The 27478-nt window shown below is 42.7% G+C and overlaps 1 protein-coding gene across 1 annotated transcript; it reads right to left on the reverse strand.

Annotated features, from left to right (window-relative positions):
* Window positions 1–23894, reverse strand: LOC133126733 (uncharacterized). Its single transcript, XM_061239071.1, has 12 exons — window positions 23304–23894; window positions 21035–21130; window positions 8359–8592; window positions 8057–8216; window positions 7120–7170; window positions 6130–6643; window positions 3534–4128; window positions 2006–2101; window positions 1532–1765; window positions 1239–1398; window positions 983–1033; window positions 1–527 (listed from the first exon to the last, which is right to left on the reverse strand). Exons 1-12 carry the CDS (start codon window positions 23892–23894, stop codon window positions 1–3), a joined length of 3309 nt encoding a protein of 1102 aa, XP_061095055.1.
* Window positions 23895–27478: the final 3584 nt, after the last annotated feature.

Raw genomic sequence — 27478 nt, forward strand, 5'->3', positions numbered from 1 at the left:
TCACAGATCACACAGTTTCACAGAAGATTCAAGATTAAGGCCAAACCCAGGGTAGAGGGGCTGAGTGAATGTGGTCTGGACTCTGTGCAGGAGGGTCATTGTGTCAGAGACGCTGTAGAAGGACAGAGTTCCTGCCCTGTGATCCAGGTACACTCCTATTCTGGAGGAGGAGGGAACAGGGATTTCAGTGTCCTCATTATTGTGCCAGAAAAAGTAACTGGAGGGAGAGCAGCGCAAAGCCCAGGACTTGTTATTATATCCCAGAGCAGCGGCATCATCCTCTCCTTTCCTGCTGATGTCTTTATATGACACTGCTATAGAAACCCCTTTATCTCCACTCCACTCAGCATCCCAGTAACAGCATCCAGACAGACCCTCTCTGCACAGCACCTGCTTCCAGGAGTCAAATCTCTCTGGATGATAAGGATATGACTGGTTCTCTCTCACACGGGTCACCTCTCTCTTCCCCTCAGACAGACGGAGCTGTTTATGCGCTGTGTTGGGGTCCAGTGTGAGCTGACAGGCATCTGATGGAGGACAGGGTTATGATTTCATATGAGAACAGGTCCATCAAATGTCTGTCTATAATTAATTGTTTTCTCCATACATGCTATATAGTGCAATTTTAGCTGAGTTATAATAATAGGCCAACATTTCTGAACTAAAACTGAGAGTCAAATCTATCTGGTTACACCCTCCTACAACTCATATAGTGACAACCAGGCTGTTCTGGATGTGTGTAAGTGTGTGTGTGTGTGTGTGTGTGTGTGTGTGTGTGTGTGTGTGAGTGTGTGTATGTGTGCGTGTGCGCGTGCGCGTGTGTGTGTATGTGAGTGTGTGTGTGTGTGTGTGTGTGTGTATGTGTGTGTGTGTGAGTGTGCATGTGTGTATCTGTGTGTGTATGTGTGTGTGTGTGCATGTGTGTGTGTGAGTGTGTGTGTGTGTATTTATCTCAGCTGAGAGTTTCAGAGTGAACACTCACACTGTAAGAAATCCTCTCTGGTCCTGGGCTCTACAGTATGGACTTGTTTCACTGCAGGGACAGAGAGAGAGAAAAGGACAAAAATAAAGTTATGGGAATGGGGGATTCTGTTTAAACTGAGGGGGGTTTTCAATATTATTCAGAGCCTATAGTTTAACAGAGAATTACTGTATATGCATTCCATTTGATCTCCCCAGTGGCTTTGCATGGTTAGAAACTTCAAAGAAAGATTTTGCCTGTTAACATTTTTCACAACCTGATTCAGAAATTTTGAGCAGTTCCCCCTTGCAGACGTCCTCCAGTCGCTCTTTCAGCTCAAAGACACATTTCCTCACAGCCACAAAAGAGACGTGTGGACTGACAGTGATGCTGGGTAATTCTCCGGGTCCAGGAGGGGCACAGAGAGACTGACAGCTCTGCAGACAGAGAACAGTCTCAGTACAGATCCCTGTGCAGATGCCAGGAGCAGATCTTTGTAAATGAGGAACACACCTCACCATGTATGTACAATGTACATAGTGCAGACTATCAGAGAGCCAGTGATGTTACCTGGAGGAAATGGATGTGATCCTCTGTGTGTGAAAGCTGCTCCAGCTCAGCGTCTCTCCTCCTCAACTCAGCAATCTCCTGCTCCAGTCGCTCCAGGAGTCCTTCAGCCCGACTCACTTCAGCCTTCTCCTGATGTCTGATCAGCTCTTTCACCTCAGAGCACCTTCTCTCAATGGAGCGGATCATCTCAGTAAAGATCCTCTCACTGTCCTCCACTGCTGCCTGGGCAGAGCTCTGTTAGGAGACACAGAGAGAGGAGGGCTGTACATTTTAACTAGGCCTTTCACTCAGCTCTTACTGGGACCCCAGACAGCCTGTTCCCCACAGTGTGGCTCAGTGGGATTGAGCCCCACAGGGCTGGAAAGTGGCCCAACACTGGGCTCCTCACTGGCTGACTGGAGGAGAGCCCTGACTGAGCCCTGAAACGGCTCTTCCAGCAGCCAGCTGTTGTCTTCTCCTCTGGTCAGTACCCACCTTGAGTGACTGCACAGCCTGTCTCAGATCCTGCAGCTCCTTCTCTCTCTCCTGGATTCTCTGCTTGAATATTCTCTGTGTCTCCTCCAGCTGCTCCTGTGGATAGTTAGATTTCTTATCGTACATTGTACACATAATTTATAAAATATTGCATCTTGTGTAGCATTGAAAAAAATAAAAATAAAAAATAAATAAAATAAGCACCACGTTTTAAGACACTAAATTGTATGCCGTTAAGGTTGTAGTAGTTTAAACTGTAAATACAATGACACCTGCAGGCTAGTGTGTAGCAGTGTACTGGTCAGATATAATTTAATGAATAGTGTTTGCAAAATAGACAGCATGTTCAGAGGTTATTAAATTATTTTCTTATTAAAAATGTCACCCAGGGAAGGTAATGAGTAAAGCAGGTTTTGAAAAGATGTTCAAATGCATAATAAAATTCTTTAAGTTTCTGCATGCTTTTAGATACAGGAAGATATTTTGTTTCTCTTGCTTTATTCATATATACACAGAAATAAAGGTACAAAAACTGCCTAAAAAGGTACTAATCCTTGTCACTTGGGCGCTAGTCTATACAGGTTGTACATACAATTTTATCCCTCGCCAGCAATATATCATTCATTATTTGTCCCTTTTTTGCCTGGAAAACATACTAATTTGTAACCAAAGAGAACATTACTGTCCTCTCAGGGTATATTTGGGAAATGTCATCCTTGAAGAACAAGAATATACCTCCACTGTCACTTTATTTGTGAGAGTGCAGGCAGAAAGCAGAGAGGGTAACAGACAGAGAAGGGACCAGAGCAGTGAAAGTGCCATGGGGGACCGATCCTCCGTCCGTGTGGGAGAATCAGATGTGGCACGTAGGGAAGAATACATTGCCTGCTTCATTGTTCTTGGAGGTCACCTGACACCTCAATCATACTGAATGATCAAGGGGGGTTAGGAAGCCCAGACTGAATGAACAAGGGGGGGGGGGGTTCACTGTCTGCTTTGCTGACAATGACCATTTGGTTTCCTTGATCACATCATATGCATACAAAATAATGTGTATTCGTCTGCCTGTGACCCATTCAGGGACAACTACCTGTATTTTACATCAGGAGGTTTGGGGCAGAAAAGCTCATTCCTTTGTAACGTGATTTTGAAATTTAACTGCCTTGCTTTTACCCAGTATGCTTCATACTGTAATTAAAGACTATTTTTGCTCTCTTAATACATTGTTGCTAACCTGAATATCGGACTACTTGTTCTACTTCACAAAGGACCAAATTCCTACAGGCTCAATATTCAGCCTCCCTACAGGTTCCAGCACATGGTCAAGAAGGTGTAACGTGTAAAAAACATTTTAACAACATACAAACATATACCATATTGTATGTGTTTTTTTTATTTTTTCAGAAAACATGGCATTACATTTTTTGGAGTGTTTTCAATCAGTAACTTTTCAACTTTAATTTGAAACTATTCCTCTCCTGTATTATTACCAGTGTCAGAGCTGCCAGGGAAGAGCTCCAGTCCTTACCTGTATCTCAGTCCTTGCTGCTGGAGCTGAGACTGTATCATGACCTCTGTGTTCATCCATTGTACACAGATAACAGATACACTGCTGATCAGTACGACAGTAAATCTCCAACAGTTTTTTATGTTGATGGCAAATATTGTCCTGCAGGTGTCCAGTAGCATTGAAGACATTATGTGTGTTTCCTGGGTGAAGCTCATTGTGAAGTTTGAGGTGAGTTTCACAGTAAGAGGCCAGACACACCAGACAGGACTTGATGGCTTTGCGCTTTCTCCCAGTGCAGACATCACACGCCACGTCTCCAGGTCCAGTGTAACAGTGAGCAGGAGGAGCAGCTTGGAGTCCTGTCTTCTTCAGTTTCTCCACCACTTCAGCCAGCATGGTGTTTTTTCTTAAAACAGGTCTTGGGGTGAAGGTCTGTCTGCATTGGGGACAGCTGTAGACACCAGGATGATCATACTGATCCCAGTAAACCTTAATACAGCCCATACAGTAACTGTGTCCACAGGGAATAGTCACCGGATCCTTCAGTTGATCCAGACAGATCGAACAGCTCAACTCGTCCTGATCCAGTAAAATGCCACCTTCAGCCATTTTACTGTAAAAACTGATAAGAGATTCGTTTTAGTTCAGAATGTAGTGTAGTTTCTCCGAATCTGCGTAAGAAAGAGCAGGAGGTATTTCCTGGTTCTGAGCACACCCACAAAGATACTGGTCTCTGCTATTTTACTGCGCACACTGACAGAGAGAGTTAAGTTTGGTTTTCTCTGAAACTGCGTGACAGAGAGTGGGAGGGACTCCCTGGCTCTCCCCACAGCTACAGGAGGTGTGGTGTTGGACTGAGGCCAGGCTGAGCAGAGCAGGGAGTGTAGAGAGAGAGAGCAGACTTTCAAAGCTCATAGAACACACAGTCTCTCTCTCTGAAAGGATGTTGAAATGTAGTTCTCACTGCAGGGACAGCAGGACTACATTTCCCAGCTCACATTGTGACTCCCTCTCCTGCCCTTTTCCATTTCTATCAATTATGAAGTGGGGTGGAAAATAAAATCTAATGTTTCTATTTTACTCACAGGGTAAATAACCCCTGGCTTGGCCAAACATTGTTCACACTTACACAGTCACTGTATGCAGCATGCTTTATTCAGATTCTGTACAGAACACACATTTGTGTTTAAAAGAAACAAACGTTTTGGAAGTTAATATTCAGATTTATCTGCAAAATAAGTGTTCACACACACACACGCCTCAGCAATGAGCTTTTGATTGTGTAAGACAAATCAAAAAAATAAATTCTGTCCTAACTATTACTATTGCTCAATATAAATTGTTATAGAGATGCAACATTATAGATTTAATTTGGTCCGGATTGGGTTAAACCTTCCAAGCCAGTAAGTAACTGTTCTCTCTCTCCACTCTCAGCTGTCCACCAAATTTAAGCAGGAGGGAAACAAAAGCAGGAAAGATTCTTAGCAAAAATCCAGGTCAAAGAAGAATGTAGTCTGTTTTTATTTCATTAAAGTAACACAAACTAACAAACAAAGTATACAGTATATATGATCCTTGTATAACAATCTTTTGGAATTTTAATTCAGTTTACACTTCCTCACATTGGTACACATTGGCATAAACTACAGAACGACTTTCGCCCAAAAGAGTGATCGTCACAAAGCATTCATAGAGCCCTGTGTGGAAGAAGCAGAAATGTAAGCACAGAATCCTCTGTTTGAAACTCACATTTTCCCTTTCTTATTCTTTATCGCTCTTCAGTTTCTGCAGTTTCTCCAGTGCTGGTAGAGGTGTAGAACTGTGTAAAATGTGCTCTTCTGATCCCAGTGCTGGTAGAGGTGTAGAACTGTGTAAAATGTGTTCCTCTTACCTCAGTGCTGGTAGAGGTGTAGCACTGTGTAAAATGTGTTCCTCTTACCTCAGAGCTGGTAGAGGTGTAGCACTGTGTAAAATGTGTTCCTCTTACCTCAGTGCTGGTAGAGGTGTAGCACTGTGTAAAATGTGTTCCTCTTACCTCAGAGCTGGTAGAGGTGTAGCACTGTGTAAAATGTGTTCCTCTTACCTCAGTGCTGGTAGAGGTGTAGAACTGTGTAAAATGTGTTCCTCTTACCTCAGAGCTGGTAGAGGTGCAGAACTGTGTAAAATGTGTTCCTCTTACCTCAGAGCTGGTAGAGGTGTAGCACTGTGTAAAATGTGTTCCTCTTACCTCAGTGCTGGTAGAGGTGTAGCACTGTGTAAAATGTGTTCCTCTTACCTCAGTGCTGGTAGAGGTGTAGCACTGTGTAAAATGTGTTCCTCTTACCTCAGAGCTGGTAGAGGTGTAGCACTGTGTAAAATGTGTTCCTCTTACCTCAGTGCTGGTAGAGGTGTAGCACTGTGTAAAATGTGTTCCTCTTACCTCAGTGCTGGTAGAGGTGTAGAACTGTGTAAAATGTGTTCCTCTTACCTCAGAGCTGGTAGAGGTGCAAAGGTGTACTCATGGTGAGGGCCTATACTGACTGAACCGCTCATCAGATCCTCAGCTTTCATCTTTTATGTTTCATTAGCTTCTCCTGTCTGTCTGATCCTCCCCCTCGCTCTCATCACAGATCACAGTTTCACAGAAGATCCGACAGCATAAACCCTAACCCCAGGGTAGAGGGGCTGAGTGAATGCGGTCTGGACTCTGTGCAGGAGGGTCATTTTGTCAGAGACACTGTAGAAGGACAGAGTTCCTGCCCTGTGATCCAGGTACACTCCTATTCTGGAGGAGGAGGGAACAGGGATTTCAGTGATCCTGTTATTGTGGTAGAAAAAATAACTGGAGGAAGAGCAGTATAAACTCCAGGACTTCTCATTTTTTCCCAGAACACAGACATTGCTTGACCCTTTCCTGCTGATCTCTTTATACGACACTGCAATATCAACCCCATCTCCACTCCACTCAGCCTCCCAGTAACAGCGTCCAGACAGACCCTCGCTGCACAGCGCCTGGGCTCTGTAATCAAATCTCTCTGGATGGTCAGGATATGACTGGATCTCTTTCACATTGGCTATCTCTTTGTTCCCCTCAGACAGACGGAGCTTTCTGTGCAAGGTGTTTGGGGCCAGTGTGAGCTCACAGGAATCTAATGGAGGAGAGATAAGATTTACTGTTCATAATCTCAGAAGATCTTTTTTCATCATTGTAATACTTGATAAAAGCGTTTCAGGTTCCAGTAACTATTGTTACCTGCTTCCTGCAGGTGCAGCACATCAGTCAGTTGGTCAATTTATTCATTGGGAATTGTGTGCACAATTGTGTGAGTTCACCTGGCTAAAAGAATAAAGCTGGAAGCCTTGGCACTTTTGAGAGACTGAGAAGAAGCATCGTTTTGAAGAACTGTTTGTGAGACTCTCTGTATTTGATCATTTTAGCTAAGTGTGTTGTGCCATGTTTGCAGTTTATTTTTGGTTATGGTCCATTATTGTCCCCCATGGTTATGTTAAGGTTTGTATATAATTTATTATTTTAGGAACATTCACACTAAACAGCATGTATGAGTGTGTGTGTGTGTCTGTGTGTGTGTGTGTGTCAGCTGAGAGTTTCAGAGTGAACACTCACACTGTAAGAAATCCTCTCTGGTCCTGAGCTCTACAGTATGGACTTCTTTCACTGCAGGGACACACAGAGAGAACGGAACATAAAGAATAAACAGAGAGAGGGAAAAGGACAAAAGGAATAAACAGAGTGATAGACTATAAGAGAGACATACAGTTGGCTGCAGAATTACTGGCACCCCTTTCTGGCAGTGCACAAAAAGAACAAAAAAAACCAAAAAACAATATCATTATTGAGATAGATACGTGTAAAATACTGTAATTTATACATGTTTCAATGGAAACAACCAAAATCAAACATTCATATAATAAAAAATAGATTTCACCAAAAAGCAAGGTTCCTATTGGCAGCCCTGGCCTAGTGCTTGGTGCATCCACCTCTGGCAAGGATAACAGCATGGAGTCTTTTCCTGTAATGCTCAACATGGTTACAGAACACATATGGAGGGATTTTGGATATTGGATTGAGGTCCGGTACCTGGGATGGCCATTGCAGAACATGGATTTTGTTGTCACAGAACCATTTCTGTATGGATTTTGAGGTATGCTTTGGGTCATTGTCTTGCTGGAAAGTCCACCTACAGCCAAGTCTCAGCCTTGTGGCAGAGGCAGCCAGACACTTGCTGGAACCGCTTATGTCATTGACTTGAACCAGTGCCCCTGGACCTCTGGAATTAAAACAGCCCCAATACATCACTGGCCCAGCACCATACTTTGCTGCGGGGATGAGGTGCCTCTCTGTTTCAGTGCCAAACATGTCAATGCTGTATCTGACCAAAATTACCAAATGAGACAATGTTTTTGAGTCCATCTCAAGAATTGTATTAAGTATTTTTTTTTGTGTATTGCCAGTCAGGGGTGCCTATAATTCTTGAACCCACTGTATGTAGGGGGAAAGAGAAAGAATTTGCCGAGAAGGATTGAGAATAATTAAGAACAACCTGATTCTGAAACTTTGAGCAGTTCCCCCTTGCAGACGTCCTCCAGTCGCTCTTTCAGCTCAGAGACAGATTTCCTCACAGCCTCAAAAGAGATGTGTGGACTGACAGTGATGCTGGGTAAGTCTCCAGGTCCAGGAGGGGCACAGACAGACTGACAGCTCTGCAGACAGACAGAGAGACAGACAGAGAACAGTCTCAGTACAGATTCCTGTGCAGATGCCAGGAGCAGATCTTTGTAAATGAGGAACCTCACCCTGTATGCACAGTGTACATGTGCAGACTGTCAGAGCCAGTGATGTTACCTGGAGGAAATGGATGTGATCCTCTGTGTGTGAAAGCTGCTCCAGCTCAGCGTCTCTCCTCCTCAGCTCAGCAATCTCCTGCTCCAGTCGCTCCAGGAGTCCTTCAGCCCGACTCACTTCAGCCTTCTCCTGATGTCTGATCAGCTCTTTCACCTCAGAGCACCTTCTCTCAATGGAGCGGATCATCTCAGTAAAGATCCTCTCACTGTCCTCCACTGCTGCCTGTGCAGAGCGCTGTTAGGAGGCACAGAGAGAGGAGGGCTGTACATTTTAACTAGGCCTTTCACTCAGCTCTTACTGGGACCCCAGACAGCCTGTTCCCCACAGTGTGGCTCAGTGGGATTGAGCCCAACAGGGCTGGAAAGTGGCCCAACACTGGGCTCCTCACTGGCTGACTGGAGGAGAGCCCTGACTGAGCCCTGAAATGGCTCTTCCAGCAGCCAGCTGTTGTCTTCTCCTCTGGTCAGTACCCACCTTGAGTGACTGCACAGCCTGTCTCAGATCCTGCAGCTCCTCCTCTCTCTCCTGGATTCTCTGCTGGAATTTACTCTGTGTCGCCCCCAGCTGCTTCTGTGGATAGTTTGATTTCTCATATTATTGTACATTGTACACATAATTTATAAAATATTGCATCTTGTGTAGCATGAGACAAAAAAATATGAAAAAATAAAAATAAGCACCACGTTTTAAGACACTAAATTGTATGCCGTTAAGGTTGTAGTAGTTTGTCACTGTAAAATAATCCTTAAACTGATAAAACCCTGGGTTAAACAATGATGTCATTTTCAATTGAACGCAGAGTAAATAACCAGGAAATACAATGACACCTGCAGGCTAGTGTGTAGCAGTGTACTGGTCAGAAATAATTTAATGAACAGTGTTTGTAATGTAGAAAGAAAATATTATAATAGCCTCTGAACATGCTAAGTTAAAATGTCACCCAGGGCAGGTAATGAGTTAAGTAGGTTTTGAAAAGATGTTCAAATGCATGATAAAATGCTTTAAGTTTCTATATGCTTTTAAATACAGGAAGATATTGTTTCTCTTGCTTTTTTCATATACACTCAGAACACACCGAAATAAAGGCATTAAAACTGCCTAAAAAGGTACAAATCCTTGTCACTGGGGCACTACTCTATACAGGTTGTACATACAATTTTACCCCTCGTCAGCAATATATAATTCATTATTTGTACCTTTTTTTGTTTGGAAAACATACTCATTTGTACCCAAAGAGAACATTACTGTCCTTTCAGGGTATATTTGGGAAATGTCATCCTTGAAGAACAGGAATATACCTCCACTGTCACTTTATTTGAGAGAGTGCAGGCAGAAAGCAGAGAGGGTAACAGACAGAGAAGGGACCAGAGCAGTGAAAGTGCCATGGGGGACTGATCCCCCGTCCGTCTGGGAGAATCAGATGTGGCTCAATATTCAGCCTCCCTACAGGCTCCAGCACATGATCAGGAAGGTGTGATGTGTAAAAGACATTAACAACATACATACATATGCCATATTCTATGCGTTTTTTTCCCGAAAACATGGCATGACATTTTTTGGAGTGAGTTTTCAATCAGTAACTTTTCAACTTTAATTTGAAACTATTCCTCTCCTGTATTATTACCAGTGTCAGAGCTGCCAGGGAAGAGCTCCAGTCCTTACCTGTTTCTCAGTCCTTTCTGCTGCAGCTGAGACTGTATCATGGCCTCTGTGTTCATCCATCGTACACAGATAACAGATACACTGCTGATCGGTACGACAGTAAATCCCCAACAGTTTTTTATGCTGACGGCAAATATTGTCCTGCAGGCGTCCAGTAGCATTGATGACATTATGTGTGTTTCCTGAGTTGAATTCATTGTGACGTTTGAGGTGAGTTTCGCAGTAAGAGGCCAGATACACCAGACAGGACTTGATGGCTTTGCGCTTTCTCCCAGTGCAGACATCACACGCCACGTCTCCAGGTCCAGCGTAACAGTGAGCAGGTGGAGCAGCTTGGAGTCCTGTCTTCTTCAGTTTCTCCACCACTTCAGCCAGCATTGTGTTTTTTCTTAAAACAGGCCTTGGGGTGAAGGTCTCTCTGCACTGGGGACAGCTGTAGACACCAGTATGATCATCCTGATCCCAGTAGCATTTAATACAGCCCATACAGTAACTGTGTCCACAGGGAATAGTCACCGGATCCTTCAGTAGATCCAGACAGATCGAACAGCTCAACTGGTCCAGTAAACCTCCACCTTCAGCCATTTTACTGTGAAAACCGATAAGAGATTAGTTTTAGTTCAGAATGTAGTGTAGTTTCTCTAAATGAGCGAGTAAGCAACTGTTCTCTCTCCCCCCCGTAGCTGTCCACCAAATTTAAGCAGGAGGGAAGCAAAAGCAGGACAAAGAGTAATGCTGTCTGACAGCCAAGAGACTGACTGTCTCAAAACGGATTCTAACCTGATATCTGTTACAAACTGTACATGAATCCAAACTATTTCACGATGAGAGCCAGCCTACAATGTTGTATACATCCATGTAGAAAACTAGGCCAGGGTCCATGTTGTATGTGTGGAAATTTTGGTCATTTTAATAATAAAACAATTTTAACGAGCGCTCAGACAATCACGATTTCCTCTGAAATGTGTAGTGAAGGAACAGCTTCCGTTCAGCCTGCAGTTCACTCCGCACATACTGAGCTACGAAGCCACTTCATGTGCAGTAGATGCAGGCAAACTTTTGTCTGAAAGTGGCTGAACAAATAGTGAATTACAATTAATACGAATATTATAATATCGCCATTGAGAAAAGAACTAACGTCACGAGAGAAAGTTCTAGAGAAAGCATTAGCTTGTCCCTGAAAAGCAATGCCGTGTTGTTAGCAGTATCACTTAACCAATAAACCTGAATAATTTATCCAGTCAACTACTGTAATCTCAGACAGTTTAAGGCACTAGTGTTCAGTTAATGAAAGTTAATAAACCTTTGCCCGTAGCCGTCTAATTCGCCAATAAAAGGTAAAGTGTTTTAACTTTGCTCAGCATTCTCTCAACGGTATGCCATAATTGCACAGCTGGACAAGCGAGAATATTTTAAACAGTCTTATCTGGGATAATGTATTATTATAATAACAAATAGAAATGATCTAGAAATATTTATTACATTAATATAAATAAAAGAACGAATGCACACGTAATGATTGAGCAGCGGAAAAACAGCACACAATTACTTACAATATCAAGATGCGAAGGACAAGCTCTCTGCGCCTCAGGAACAGAGAAAAGGACCTAAAACCACTGGCAAAGCGACAGGCTTTATACCGACTGTCTGAGGCACACCCAGAGATTGATTGGTAGTTCAGTTTGTTTAAAAGCTACTTGCGACATCATCAAAATGAAGGGGACATATTGGAATTTCTTCACACGGAGCAAAAAGTCCAAATTGCCGAGTCACTTGACTACCTAGAAACCAGACTGAATTTAGCCATGGAGCTATTTATTAGCTTGGCCTTTGTACATATTAATGAGATGCTTAGTCTAAAAAAAAAAAGCTGACTTTGTCGCACATCTTCCAGATACGTTTAACAATTGCATTGGGCAGAGCATGCTTAAAAGGTTTATTTCACAAATCCAATCATCCAATTTGAAACACTGAATTTACTCTCTTAATATGCTACTAAAATTCTTATCATGACAACTTCTGTTCTCTGCACAGGAGCATTACTGAAGTTTCCATCAGCATTACAAGAACCAATCTCTCCTCAAAGTCAGTTGCGTCTCGTGAGCTCAGAAATGGCGGGGCGCAAAACCTTCCTTTAAACTAATCCTTTAAACTACTCCATCCGGTTTTCATTCAAATTATCTTGATTAACAAACGTTTCAATGACGGGGCTAATCAATTAACCGCTTAGTAGCCTAGCCAACACTTATTAAAAAAGATGCGTCACTCTGTTATCTACCGCGTTCGCTTTCAGAATGACCAGCAGTACCAGTTTACAATCTACGCATTGTAGATCATTTCCACCCCAGTCTATTATCCGAGAGTGAGTGCGGACTGCAGTCTACATGTGTCCGCAAATAATGTTGATGAAATGTGCACGATTTGATAATGCAAATATAATTAAATGCGTAAGACATATAGGCTACTAAATGATAATACCTAATTGGGGAGATATCTGACGGCACTTAGTATTTTGCGAATTAATCGTTGAATGGATAGCCTACTCAACGAAAATCAGGGGAAGTCTGCCACTGCTTAGTGATTATAACTGATTATTGGAAATTGTATTCATCATTCATCACGATGTGATAAAGCCGCGTGTTAATTCCAGATTGATTAGCCAGATCGTCGACACGTTTGTTAATCAAGGAAAGTTAAAGAAAACAGTATGAAATCAAATCAATGATTGGTTTAAAGATAAGTTTTGCGCCCCACCAATTCTGAGCTCACGAGACACCACTGCTCTAAGTGCTAATACTGATACAGTGCCGCGGGAAAGTATTGCCCCCTTCCTGGTGTATGATTGTGTGTGAATCCACTCAAGTCTCAAACTCTGCTAAATCAATCATTCCGGCTCCTGCGTAGTTTCGCTACGACTCAGATAAGATTGACTCAGTTTAACCCAGGATACGATGATTGTATTTCTGCTGTTCTCCGAAATAAACATCTTTTTCAAATTGTGAGCCTTTTTCCTTACCCTGATTTCCTCTATTATTGGATATTTGTCCCGCGGAATCGTTTCAGATCTTGGGAGAAAACTGAAAATTAAACAAAGGGAACCTGAGTAAGCATGAAACACATTTTCGATTTTTTTTTTTTTTTTTTTAAGAGACCAAACACCATGATCACTCTTGAAAAAGTAATTCTCTCCTTAAACTTAATATCTGATTTCACCATTTCTTGCAACAATAGCTGCAATCAAACACTTGTGTGATTTGATGTTGCAGAGTGTGGAGGAACTTCAGCCCCCTCTTTATTGCAGAGCTGCTTTCATTCAGACAGTCGGCAGGTTTTTCAGCATGAACTGCTCCTTCCAGGTCCCGTCACAGTGTCTATTGTGTTGATGTGACACAGCAGAGCAGAGGGCATCAGTGGCAGAAGAGGAGCCCTGACCACAAAGAGCCAATGATCCATCAAGGCCAAAGGGGAACTACAACATGAGACAACCACCCCCAGATGCAGGAGTGCCACTGTGACCAAAACCAAACCACCCCAGATGCAGGAGTGGCACTGTGAGCAAAATTAAGAATTAAAAAATGGGGGAGGGGGGGCAATTAATGAGCAATGCGGGTGACAGGCATGATTGATTGAGCAGTGTTTGAGACTCGAGTGGATTAGGACATTTGAAGTCCAAAGACAGACTGCTGATCCTCATGCTTACACAAACCTTGTACTGACCATTGATTAAGCACCTCATTCATTGACTGAGAGAGAGAAACCCACAGCCCAACAGACAGGATTCTGCAGGCAGAGGCTCTGGGGCCCTGCGATGCTGGTATTGCATGAGAATAAATTAATCTGGACCCTTTACTGGACTTCCTTCCGTCCTGATTCCTGGGTCATTTCCCACTGCAGGGTTCACGTCAGGACTTTGACTAGGCCACTCCAAAACTTTAATTTTGTTTATTTTCAGCCATTCAGAAGTGGTCTTGCTCTTGTGTTTTTTTTTAACCACGCGGACAGGAGCCCCGCCCTCTCAGTTCAAATCATTTCCCAAATTCTTTAAATATCTACTTTAGTCTCATCTCTCCACAATGGAGTTTGCCAAAACTTACCTGAAGAAGCCAAAAACCTTTTGGGAGAACGTCTTGTGGACAGATGAGACTAAAGTAGAGCTTTTTGGTAAAGGATATCAATGCAATGTTTCCAGAAAACAAAATGAGGCCTTTAGAGAAAAGAACTCAGTCCCTACAGTCAAATATGGTGGAGGTTCCAGGACGTTTTGGGGTTGCTTTGCTGCCTCTGGCACTGGACTCCTTGACTGTGTGCATGGCATCATGAAATCTGAAGACTACCAAAGAATTTTGGAGCGCAATGTAGGGCCCAGTGTCAGAAAGCTGGGTCTCCATCACAGGTCATGGGTCTTCCAGCAGGTTATGACCCAAAGCACACTTCAAAAAGCACTCAGAAATGGTTTGAGGGAAAGCGCTGGAGAGTTCTGAAGTGGCCAGCAATGAGTCCAGATCTGAATCCCATAGAACATCTGTGGAGAGATCTCAAAAAAGCAGTTTGGAGAAGGCACCCTTCAAATCTGAGTGACTTGGAGCAGTTGGCAAAAGAAGAGTGGTCCAAAATTCCAGTAGAGAGGTGTAGGACACTCATTGATGGTTACAGGAAGCGATTGTTTTCAGTTATTTTTTCTAAAGGCTGTGCTACCAAATATTACTTTTGTCCGGCCCTTTTTTGATTTAGGTGTAAAATTATATCTGATTTGGATTTTTGTCGATTCTTTTTTGTGTTTTTTCATTGCAAGCCAAACAAATAAAGATATTAAAACCAAAACATTTGTAATTGCAACAATTTTCTGGGAGAAACTGAGCATTATCTGACAGAATTGCAGGGGTGCCAATACTTTTGTCCATGACTGTATTTGTTATTGATTGTAATGTATCTTGAGTAATTGATTGTATTGTATTCTTTTCTGAATTACAGTATATTGCACTGTGAGAACAAACATCAAAATACTGTAAACCCTCTGAAGAATACTGTTGCTTTTGTGATTTGTTTCTTTATCATATATTGTTTTACATTACGCTTCACAGCAAGGAGGTCCTGGGTTCGAATCCCCGTCGGCCGGGGCCTTTCTGTGCGGAGTTTGCATGTTCTCCCCGTGTCTGCTTGGGTTTCCTCCGGGTACTCTGGTTTCCTTCCACAGTCCAAAGACATGCAGGTAAGGCTGATTGGAGAGTCTAAATTGCCCGTAGGTATGAGTGTGTGAGTGAATGGTGTGTGTGCCCTGCGATGGACTGGCGACCTGTCCAGGGTGTATTCCTGCCTTTCGCCCAATGTATGTTGGGATAGGCTCCAGCCCCCCTGCGACCCTGTTCAGGATAAGCGGGTTCAGATAATGGATGGATGGATGGATGTTTTACATTACACAGTAAACATAGTTATTCTAGGTTTCCAATATAGTAAAACATTCATTTATTTACAGTTTACTGTATATTTACCACACTCAGTCATGACATCTATTGTGAGAGGCAAACCAACAGATCAAAAGTTTCTTTAGCTGCTTGGCTTGAAATATTTGTGGATGCAAAAATAGAGGAAAGGGAAACACATAATATATGTATTTAGCAATGCTCCAAGTTGTTTGTGTTTTGTCGTTCATTGAACATTGAGTGACAAAGTAGTCTTATGGGAGAAAGCATATGCTATAATTATGGCAGCAAGAGTCACTTTTGGGTGAAATATGAAGTGTTTTGGTGGATTTTGCACCAAAGGTTAACTGATGTGCTCAGGTGTGTGTTTCAAAAGCACACTGTGTGAAGTGTTTTGAAAAAGAGGACATGGTATTGAGACAAGTGTGAAAACGATTGTAAAAAAAAACTGTAAATTGATGTGTATATTACAGCAGTACTGTGAATTGAGAAGTCTCCAGAAAAGGCAGTGCACATTTGTCTTTGACTCACTACAGGACCCAGCGGTTACCTCACACAGTCACACAGGGGGAAGGTGAAGAATGTTTATGCCTCAACAGGAGGACAATAGTTGGGATGGTCATTGACAACATAATCGCAGACAACAACATATATCCAAACATTGACAGTGTAAGCACTACAACCATTTCAAGAGTGCTACAGAAACATTGGATCAGGATGAAACAGTTGTACACTGTCCCCTTTGACAGGAACTCTGAGGGTGTCAAGGAACTCAGGTACCAATATGAAGTTTATGTAGGTATATGTGAAGGTTTAGGACCACCACCCACATGAACAGATGTCACTTCTAGATGCAATGGCTGCTGGGTGTATGGACATAGCAGTGGAACACATCCAGGGCTGGATAAGGCACGCAAGAGATGTTTTCCTCTGTGTATAGCAAGAGATAACATTCTGAGTGATGTTGATGAAAATCTATGGCCAAATGCAGAGGACAGGATTGATGGGCCAGGCCAACAGTAGACTTCTGATACTGATAGGCAGACAATATATGTGCAAATTACTGTATATAGTGAAAATACTGCTTTTTGGTTTGTATTTGTTTTTGATTGTAATGTATTTTGAGTAATTGATTGTATTGTATTTTTATTTTCTGAATTACAGTATATTAGAACAAACGTCAAAATACTGTAAACCCTCTGACGAATACTGTTGCTTTTATGATTTGTTTCTTTATCATATATTGTTTTACATGATAAAAAGTGTTATTCTGGGTTTCCAATAGAGTAAAACATTAATCAATTTACAGTTTACTGTAAATTTCTATCTATCTATTGTGAGAGGCAAGCCAACAGATCAAAAGTTTCTTTAGCTGCTTGGCTTGAAACATTTGTGGATGCAAAAATAGAGGAAAGGTAAACACATAATATATGTATTTAGCAATGCTCCAAGTTGTTTGTGTTTTGTAGTTCATTGAACAATGAGTGACAAAGTAGTCTTATGGGAGAAAGCATATGCTATAGTTATGGCAGCATGAGTCACTTTTGGGTGAAATATGAAGTGTTTTGGTGGTTGAAGTGCATTTTGCAAAAAGGTTAACTGATGTGCTCAGGTGTGTGTTTCAAAAGCACACTGTGTGAAGAGTTTTGAAAAAGAGTACATTAGCTTTGACCAGTCTGGCCTTTCTCCCTGACATCTCTCATTAACAAGGCGTTTCGGTCTGCAGAACTGTGCTCACTTTTCATTTTTGGCTTTGTAAGCTCAAGAGACTAGTGTACGTCCGAGGAGATTTCTAAGATACTCAAATCAACCTGTCTGCCACCAACAATCATTCCATGGTCAAGTTTTTCCCCCATTCTGATGGTTTGTGTGAACATTAACTGAAGCTCCTGAACCATATCTACATAATTGTATGCAATGCACTGCCGCCACACAATTGGCTGATTGGATGATCGGCTGAATAAGTAGGTGTAATAAAGTTAAAATGTTCCTCATAAAGTGCTCAGTGAGTTTATATCTTCCTATTTGGGGGGCTCTCCTGATGGTTGCAGGCTAAACGATCAGTACTATAAATACAACTTCCATGTCTTATTAACTTCTCCTCTCTGTCTTGTCTCACTGCAGTGTTTTTCTCTCACTCTGATTCAGTGGAGGCTCCTCCATAGAGGTGGAGGAGGCCTGGCCTCCCCAATAATTTGAAAGAAGAGAGAGATTTAAAAAAACAACAAATATATTTATTTTATTTATTTATTTTAACAAAAAACATATTTTTTATTTTTTATATTCATATTATTTTAGTTTTGTTCATAAATCTAAATTTTCCCATGGCTAAAACCCAATATTGCAATTGTAAAGCAACAGGCCAGATTTCCCTATCAGTTTGTATTAAGGGAGGCCAGGCCTCCCCTAGGAAATTAGCTTTTCATAGAAGTCAATGTAATGCATTTTTTTTCATGCCAATATGTGATTGGCCAGATCACTGAAAATGGGTGGGCAACGGAGGCCTGGCCTCACCATGCATTGTGTCCAGGGCTGAAAGATTGACATTTTGTTTGTCCAATCACATGCTACTGGTTCATTTGGAATCAACTATCCTTTCCTTTCCTATTCAACACAGAAGCCATTTTGAGAATTCGCTAGTCACTTCAGTCAAACAAACACTCGCCATAGTGGCTACGAGTGTCCTATCAACTTGTGCTTTTCAGGAAATTTAGAGAACACCCGTGGCTATCATCCCTGGAGTTTATAGCTCATTTGGCCAAACACTTTTGCTTAAAACTACCTCGGAAGTCGGCGAGATTCTGGCGCAATTTGAGATCTTGGGCTGGAGATATGCAGATTCCAGATACTAGGGAGTGAGAATGACATTCAATAGGTCATGTTAGACACCATTTGGGATTTATTGAACAGTTTTATTTTTAATGTAGTCCATTTCGTTTTATTACAAGTCAATTTAATAATCTTCCATATCAAATTACTGAATTGTTGCTCTGTGAGGAAATTCACTCTAAATACGAATAGAGTGCTGCCCTCTAGTGGATAACGTTAACGTTAGATAAAGCCAACTGGAACCATATTTTTACATATTTTATATTAAATATATTGAATAAAACTACATATGATAAAGAAAGTGTTATCTTATCTTTTTTATATGCTAAACTTGATTAAATTGGTGATTACATGTTGAAGCTGTAGAAGAATGAAAAATGTAAGCTAAACAAAATTGTTTTTAACTACTTAATTAAAATTCCTGCCTTTTACACATGTTCACTTGGCATTTATATTACATCCAAATGTCATTTCTCAGCTTAATTATCAGGCAGGCTCATAGACTTCATTTCTTCAGGAAGGCACAAGGCTAAGCTCTGCACAATGAATTTCATCAGCCAGAACTTTCTGACTGTAGCTTACACTCCAAATAGTATGCCTTTGGCCAGCACAAAGACAGATAAGAGAACAGGGAACATTCCATCGCGAGTGAAGTGAGCAAGCGGAAAAAAATGGCCTCCTCAATTCTGGAAGTCACCAGCCTCCACTGCTCTGATTACAGCTGATCCTCCCTCTCTCTCATCACAGATCATACAGTTTCACAGAAGATTCAAGACTAATGTCAAACCCAGGGTAGAGGGGCTGAGTGAATGTGGTCTGGACTGTGTGCAGGAGGGTCATTTTGTCAGAGACGCTGTAGAAGGACAGAGTTCCTGCCCTGTGATCCAGGTATATTCCTATTCTGGAGGAGGAGGGAGCAGGGATTTTAGTGAGTTTATTATTGTGCCAGAAAGAATAACTGGAGGCAGAGCAGTCCAAGACTCGCTATTGCGCCCCAGAGCAGCGTCATCACCCCATCCTTTCCTGCTGATCTCTTTATATGACACTGCTATATAAACCCCATTATCTCCACTCCACTCAGCCTCCCAGTAACAGCATCCAGACAGGCCCTCTCTGCACAGCACCTGCCACCAGTAGTCAAATCTCTCTGGATGATCAGGATATGACTGGATCTCTCTCACACATGTCACCTCTCTGTTCCCTTCGGACAGACGGAGCTGTTTATACGCTGTGTTGGGGTCCAGTGTGAGCTGACAGGAATCTGATGGAGGAGAAGGTTTTCATATGAGAACAGGTCCATCTAAGGTCAGTCTATTATTCATTATTTTCTCCATACATGTTGTCTAGTGTGATTTTAGCTGAGTTATAATAATAGACCAACATTTCTGAACTAAAACTGAGAGTCAAATCTATCTGGTTACACCCTCCTACAACTCATATAATGACAACCAGGCTGTTCTGGATGTGTGTGTGTGTGTGTGTGTGTGTGTGTGTGTGTGTGTGTGTGTGCGTGTGTGTGTGCATGTGCGTGTGCATGTGTGTGTATATGTGTGTCTGTGTGTGTGTGAGTGTGTGTGTGTGTGCATGTGTGTGTGTGTGTGTGTGTGTGTGCATGTGTTTGTGTGTGTGATTGGGTGTGTGTGTGTGTGCGTGTGTGTGTGTGTGAGAGAGAGAGTGTGTGTGTGTGTGTGTTTATCTCAGCTGAGAGTTTCAGTGAACACTCACACTGTAAGAAATCCTCTCTGGTCCTGGGCTCTACAGTATGGACTTCTTTCACTGCAGGGAAAGAGAGAGAGAAAAGGACAAAAATAAAGTTATGGGAATGGGGGATTCTGTTTATACTGAGGGGGGTTTTAAATATTATTCAGAGCCTAGAGTTTAACAGAGAATTACTCTATATGCATTCCATTTGATCTCCCCAGTGGCTTTCCATGGATAAAAACTTTCAAAGAAAGATTTTGCCCGTTAACATTTTTCACAACCTGATTCAAAGATTTTGAGCAGTTCCCCCTTGCAGACGTCCTCCAGTCGCTCTTTCAGCTCAGAGACAGATTTCCTCACAGCCTCAAAAGAGACATGTGGACTGACAGTGATGCTGGGTAAGTCTCCAGGTCCAGGAGGGACACAGAGAGACTGACAGCTCTGCAGACAGACAGACAGACAGACAGAGAACAGTCTCAGTACAGATTCCTGTGCAGATGCCAGGAGCAGATCTTTGTAAATGAGGAACACACCTCACTATGTGTGTACAGTGTACATAGTCCAGACTGTCAGAGAGCCAGTGATGTTACCTGGAGGAAATGGATGTGATCCTCTGTGGGTGAAAGCTGCTCCAGCTCAGCGTCTCTCCTCCTCAGCTCAGCAATCTCGTGCTCCAGTCGTTCCAGGAGTCCTTCAGCCCGACTCACTTCAACCTTCTCCTGATCTCTGATCAGCTCTTTCACCTCAGAGCACCTTCTCTCAGTGGAGCGGATCATCTCAGCAAAGAAGCTCTCACTGTCCTCCACTGCTGCCTGTGTAGAGTGCTGTTAGGAGACACAGAGAGAGGAGGGCTGTACATTTTAACTAGGCCTTTCACTCAGCTCTTACTGGGACCCCAGACAGCCTGTTCACCACGGTGTGGCTCAGTGGGATTGAGCCCCACAGGGCTGGAAAGTGGCCCAACACTGGGCTCCTCACTGGCTGACTGGAGGAGAGCCCTGACTGAGCCCTGAAATGGCTCTTCCAGCAGCCAGCTGTTGTCTTCTCCTCTGGTCAGTACCCACCTTGAGTGACTGCACAGCCTGTCTCAGATCCTGCAGCTCCTTCTCTCTCTCCTGGATTCTCTGCTGGAATTTACTCTGTGTCGCCCCCAGCTGCTTCTGTGGATAGTTTGATTTCTCATATTATTGTACATTGTACACATAATTTATAAAATATTGCATCTTGTGTAGCATTAAACAAAAAATAAAATAAAATAATAAGCACCACGTTTTAAGACACTAAATTGTATGCCGTTAAGGTTGTAGTAGTCTGTCACTATAAAATAATCCTTAAACTGATAAAACCTAATGATGTCATTTTCAATTGAACACAGAGTAAATAACCAGGAAATACAATGACACCTGCAGGCTAGTGTGTTGCAGTGTACTGGTCAGAAATAATTTAATGAATAGTGTTTGCAATATCAACAGCATGTCCAGAGGCTATTATAATATTTAATATAAGTTAAAATGTCACCCAGGCAGGGAATGAGTTAAGCAGGTTTTGAAAAAATGTTCAAATGTAGAATAAAATGGTTTAAGTTTCTATATGCTTTTAAATACAGGAAGATATTTTGTTTATCTTGCTTTATTGACATACACTCAGAACACACAGAAATAAAGGTACAAAAACTGCCTAAAAAGGTATAAATCCTTGTCACTGGGGTGCTAGTCTATACAGTTTGTACATACAATTTTACCCCTCGCCATTGTTTGTACCTTTTTTGCTTGGAAAACACTCATTTGTACCCAAAGAGAACATTACTGTCCTTTCAGGGTATATTTCTGAAATGTCATCCTTGAAGAACAAGAATATACCGCCACTGTCACTTTATTTGTGAGAGTGCAGGCAGAAAGCAGAGAGGGTAACAGACAGAGAAGGGACCAGAGCAGTGAAAGTGCCACGGGTGAGATGGGTGCGCGGGGGGGGGGTTTGGACCCGAAATGCACGACTCAGAAACAATAATGAAGTAAAGTCCCGTCAGGGCTTTATTTGGGGAAAATCCAGGGAGCGTAGTCAAAAACTGGCAATGTTCATACACGTAAATATCCAGCCAGAAAACCAAAGCGCATTACCGAGGGAGAAGGCAGTTTCGTAGTCGGTACACCATGCGGGAAGTCCGGTAGCCGGGAAAGCTGTCAGCGGGGCAGAAGTACAGGCGGACGGTAGGCAGGCTCAGGGTAAATGACGGTGCAAGAGTCAAGATCGAAGTCTGCACCGCGGGGCAAAAGCACAAAAACAGCAGGCAAAGGTGTGGTACAGGCAGGCAATGGTCAACAAAACAGAAGTAAATAATCTTTCTGAAATGCCTGGTCCAAGCCTGGTCGGTAACCAGGCTTGGATCGTAACGGGTAAACAATGGCTTGCCAATAACGCTCAAAAGTTGCACTGACAAACAATTTCGCAAAAACAAGACCTGAGACTGAGCTTTATATGCAGGTGTAGACAGGTGTAGACAATTAGCTTGAGAGCAGCAAAATAATGGAATCAGGTGTGGAGGATTGACAAGTTAACGAGGTAATTAGTAATCATTAGTAATAAACCTATCCATGCACAAGAAACATAAGGTAACATGAACACATGGTTAGAATGTTAGTATTACCCAATCCTGATCTAAAGTTAGGAGATTAGTAAGAAGACAAGGGAAATTGAAACAATTTGGGTGTGACTGACAGAAAGGGAGAGAGAGAAAGCAGGAATGCAAGATTTGCAGAAAGACACAAAAAGGTGTATGCTAATCAATTAACAGTACATAACATGAAACAAACATAAATCATGACATAAGAAGTTTGCAAAATTATGACAATAAACTATATAACAAGACATGGCAAGACTAAGACATAAATGGTAACAAGAACTAAACATGAAACTTAACATGATAAGACAATGAATCGTAACAAGAAATAAAACATAAAAACGTGGCGAGACTAGACTAACATAATACGTGACATGACAATAACATAACTAAGACTATGACTAAACATAAAACATGACATGACAAACATGAAACGTGACAACAGGGGGCCGATCCTCCGTCCGTGTGGGAGAATCAGATGTGGCTCAATATTCAGCCTCCCTACAGGCTCCAGCACATGATCATGAAGGTGTGACATGTAAAAGACATTTTAACAACATACATACATATGCCATATTGTCTGTGTTTTTTTTCCCAAAAACCCACATGACATTTTTGGAGTATGTTCTCAATCAGTAACTTTTCAACTTTAATTTGAAACTATTCATCTCCTGTATTATTACCAATGTCAGAGCTGAAAGAGCTCCAGTCCTTACCTGTTTCTCAGTCCTTTCTGCTGCAGCTGAGACTGTATCATGGCCTCTGTGCTCATCCATCACACACAGCAGACAGATACACTGCTGATCGGTACGACAATAAACCTCCAGCAGTTTTTTATGCTGACGGCAAATATTGTCCTGCAGGCGTCCAGAAGCATGGATGACATTGTGTGTGTTTCCTGGGTGAAGCTCATTGTGAAGTTTGAGGTGAGTTTCACAGTAAGAGGCCAGACACACCAGGCAGGACTTGACGGCTTTGTACTTTCTCCCAGTGCAGACATCACACGCCACGTCTCCAGGTCCAGCGTAACAGTGAGCAGGAGGAGCAGCTTGGAGTCCTGTCTTCTTCAGTTTCTCCACCACTTCAGCCAGCATGGTGTTTCTGCCCAGAACAGGCCTTGGGGTGAAGGTCTCTCTGCACTGGGGACAGCTATAGACACCAGTATGATCATCCTGATCCCAGCAGCCATTAATACAGCCCATACAGTAACTGTGTCCACAGGGAATAGCCACCGGATTCTTCAGCAGATCCAGACAGATCGAACAGCTGAACTGGTCCTGATCCAGCAAAATGCCACCTTCAGCCATTTTACTGTAAAAACTGATAAGAGATTTGTTTTTGTACAGAATGTAGTGTAGTTTCTCTGAATCTGCATAAGAAAGAGCAGGAGGTATTTCCTGGTTCTGAGCACACCCACTGATACTAGATACTGGTCTCTGCTATTTTACAGCACACACTGACAGAGCTAGGTTTTGTTTTCTCTGAAACTGCGTGACAGAGAGAGTGGGAGGGACTCACTGGCTCTCCCCACTGCTGCAGGAGGAGTGGTGTTGGACTGAGGCCAGGCTGAACAGAGCAGTGAGTATAGAGAGAGAGAGAGAGCAGACTTTCAAAACTCATTCAACACACAGTCTCTCTCTCTGCTGTGCTGTGTGTGCAAAATTCAATACAGGGTGAAAGGATGTTGAGATGTAGTTCTCACTGTAGTGACAGCAGGACTACATTTCCCAGCTCACATTGTGACTCCCTCTCCTGCCCTTTTCCATTTCTATCATGTATGAAGTGTGGTGGAAAATAAAATCTAATGTTTCTATTTTACTCACAGGGTAAATAACCCCTGGCTTGGCCAAACATTGTTCACACTTACACAGTCACTGTATGCAGCATGCTTCATTCAGATTCTGTACAGAACACGCATTGATGTTTAAAAGAAACAAAAGTATTGGAAGTTAATATACAGATTCATATGGAAAATAAGTGTTTACACTCACACAAGCCTCAACAATGAGCTTTTGATAGTGCAAGACAAATCAATAAAATAAAGTCTGCCCTAACTATGACTATTGCTCGATATAAATTGTTATAGAGGTGCAACATTACAGATTTAATTTGATCCGGATTGGGTAAAACCTTATAAGCCAGTAAGTAACTGTTCTCTCTCTCCCCTCTTAGCTGTCCACCAAATTTAAGCAGGAGGGAAGCAAAACTAGTTTGTTTTTTTCTTCTTATGAATTGAAGTAGGGCTGCAAGATATGAGGAAAATATGTGATATGTGATAAAGTTGAATATTGTGATGACGATATTACTTGCGATAAGTAAACAAATATCAAAGTGTGCAAAGTCTTCCTGCTTTAGGTACACTGTTAACATAGTCCCCAGACAATGAATAACCTTTGCCCACTGAATATAAATACATTATTTCCCACCTGCTTTTTGACCAAATTTCACCTGAACAGCCAATTAATTTAACATAACATCAATTTAAATGAATGCTATTCATCGTAGGTCAAGCAGTCTTTTGCAAAGTGTTTATCTTGCATGTTCATATTCTCAATGACGTCAAACATACCATATATCATGCAGTGCAGCCCTAGATCAATGTTAACTTCTGTGTACAAACGATTGAGTGCTGTGGTGTTCAGCCTATGGCAGTGTGCCAATCTGAGAGATGTTTGTGAACATCCATTACAGAAAGCAACGGGTCCTCCTGAGACAATATGAGTTTGATTAAGTATGCGGTTAACTCCACTGGCTGGAAAAGCTCTTTAGTTGAGTGCGGTGGGCACAGATTTTGTGCTGTGTCAGCTGACAGCAAATTAACAAAACATTTGCACTTTGTGCACTGCCTACAATACAGACATCCATCTTTAAAAGATTCAGAACCATTTCAGATGCCAACAAATGTGTTTTTTGAATTTGATTGGGAAGGAGATTGTCAAACATTACATTACATTACATTATTGGCATTTGGCAGACGCTCTTATCCAGAGTGACGTACAACAAAGTGCATACCCATAACCAGGGATAAGTTCGCTGAAAGACCCTAGAGGGAAGTACAATTTCAACTGCTACCTGTACAACAAAGATAAGGACAAGGGCCATTTAAAAAAAAAAAAAATTTTTTTTTTGAACAAACAAACAAACAAACAAACAAACAGAGCAAAAGTGACCAAAGTTAACTATCCAAACACTGCTTACCTAGCCAACTAAAAATACCGATACACAAAGCAAGTCACAGAGACAACAATTAAGGTTCACAGGGAGGTAGGGGGGGATGGGGAGAGGTGCTGCTTGAAGAGGTGTGTCTTCAGCTTGCGCTTGAAGGTGGGGAGAGATTCTATAGTTCTGACCTCAACGGGGAGTTCGTTCCACCACCGTGGAGCCAGAACAGACAGTAGTCGTGAGCGTGAGGTGGAGGTTCTGAGAGGGGGAGGTGCCAAGCGGCCTGTGGAGGCTGAACGAAGAGGTCTGGCAGGGGTGTAGGGTCTGATGATTTTTTGCAGATAAGCTGGGGAAGACCCTTTAACTGCTTGGAAGGCTAGCACCAATGTTTTGAATTTGATGCGAGCCATGACAGGCAGCCAGTGGAGGGAAGTAAGCAGGGGGGTGACGTGTGAGTATTTGGGAAGGTTGAAGACCAGACGAGCTGCTGAATTCTGGATGAGTTGGAGGGGTCTGATGGCGGACGCTGGGAGGCCAGCCAAGAGGGAATTGCAGTAGTCCAGGCGGGACAGAACCATTGCTTGGACCAGGAGCTGGGTCGAGTAGGGGGTGAGAAAGGGGCGGATTCTCCGTATGTTGTATAGGAAGAACCTGCAAGACCGGGTCACCGCCGCAATGTTCTCGGAAAGGGACAGTCTGCTGTCCATCACCGCCGAGGTTCCTTGCACTGGCTGACGGCGTGAGTGTGGTATCCCCGAGGGAAATGGAGAGATCCAGATGGGGAGAGGTATTAGCAGGGATGAATATCATTTCAGTTTTACCTGGGTTGAGCTATAGATGGTGGTTGTCCATCCAGCTCTGGATGTCCCTCAGGCAAGCAGAGATACGGGCTGAAACCTGCGTATCAGACGGCGGGAACAAGACGAAGAGTTGGGTATCGTCCGCGTAGCAGTGGTAGGATAGCCCATGTGCAGTGATCACAGGGCCAAGGGAGCGAGTGTAAAGAGAAAAAAGAAGTGGGCCAAGGACTGAGCCCTGGGGAACTCCTGTGGCCAGGGGCCGAGGTGTCGATACCGAACCAGCCCAGGCAACCTGGAAGGAGCGACCAGAGAGGTAGGACTCAATCCAGTCCAGGGCTGTGCCACAGATGCCCGTTGCTGACAGGGCAGACAGGAGGATGGAGTGATCCACAGTGTCGAAGGCAGCAGAGAGATCTAGAAGAATGAGGACAGAGGAGAGGGAGGCTGCTCGTGCGGCATGGAGTGACTCACTGACGGAGAGGAGCGCAGTCTCTGTCGAGTGGCCCGATCTGAAGCCAGACTGATGGGGGTCTAGCAGGTTGTTGTTAGAAAAGAAGGAAGAAGGAAGAAGGAAGAAAACAATGTGCATTTCAGACGTGTCACATCCGTCACACAATGGTGTTACATCCATAACGCTGGTATTGCCTCATAAAACTCAAGATGAAAATAATTGCATAATTGCTATTTTTATGTTCAGCCAAGCCTCCTACATTACATGGATATCAAACCTTCTGCATTAGACTTTAAAATTCACAGTTTTTAGAATACCAGTCTTTTTTTCTGGCTTAACAATATCAAAAAATCCCCTTCCCCTCAGCCAAGTGGGTGCTCTGATAAGATTCATTTACATGTTTTATAATGTGAGAAGGCAAATTTTTCTGAGGGATTTTGTTTGTCATTTTGTGTCCAAATGTTACATCCGTAATGCT

Source organism: Conger conger, chromosome 4, assembly GCF_963514075.1.
Source record: "Conger conger chromosome 4, fConCon1.1, whole genome shotgun sequence".
Taxonomy (NCBI): Eukaryota; Metazoa; Chordata; class Actinopteri; order Anguilliformes; family Congridae; genus Conger; species Conger conger.

What these genes read in the sequence shown, in the direction of transcription:
- LOC133126733 (XM_061239071.1), bottom strand. Translation starts at nt 23,894, where the DNA reads ATGGCTGAAGGTGGCATTTTGCTGGATCAGGACCAGTTCAGCTGTTCG. An exon ending in CAGAGAGGATTTCTTACAGT is followed by an intron (nt 6,644 to 7,119) that starts GTGAGTGTTCAC and finishes CTCCTCCATTAG; the next exon opens with ATTCCTGTGAGCTCACACTG. An exon ending in GTCGGATCTTCTGTGAAACT is followed by an intron (nt 4,129 to 6,129) that starts GTGATCTGTGAT and finishes CAGTTTTTACAG; the next exon opens with TAAAATGGCTGAAGGTGGCA.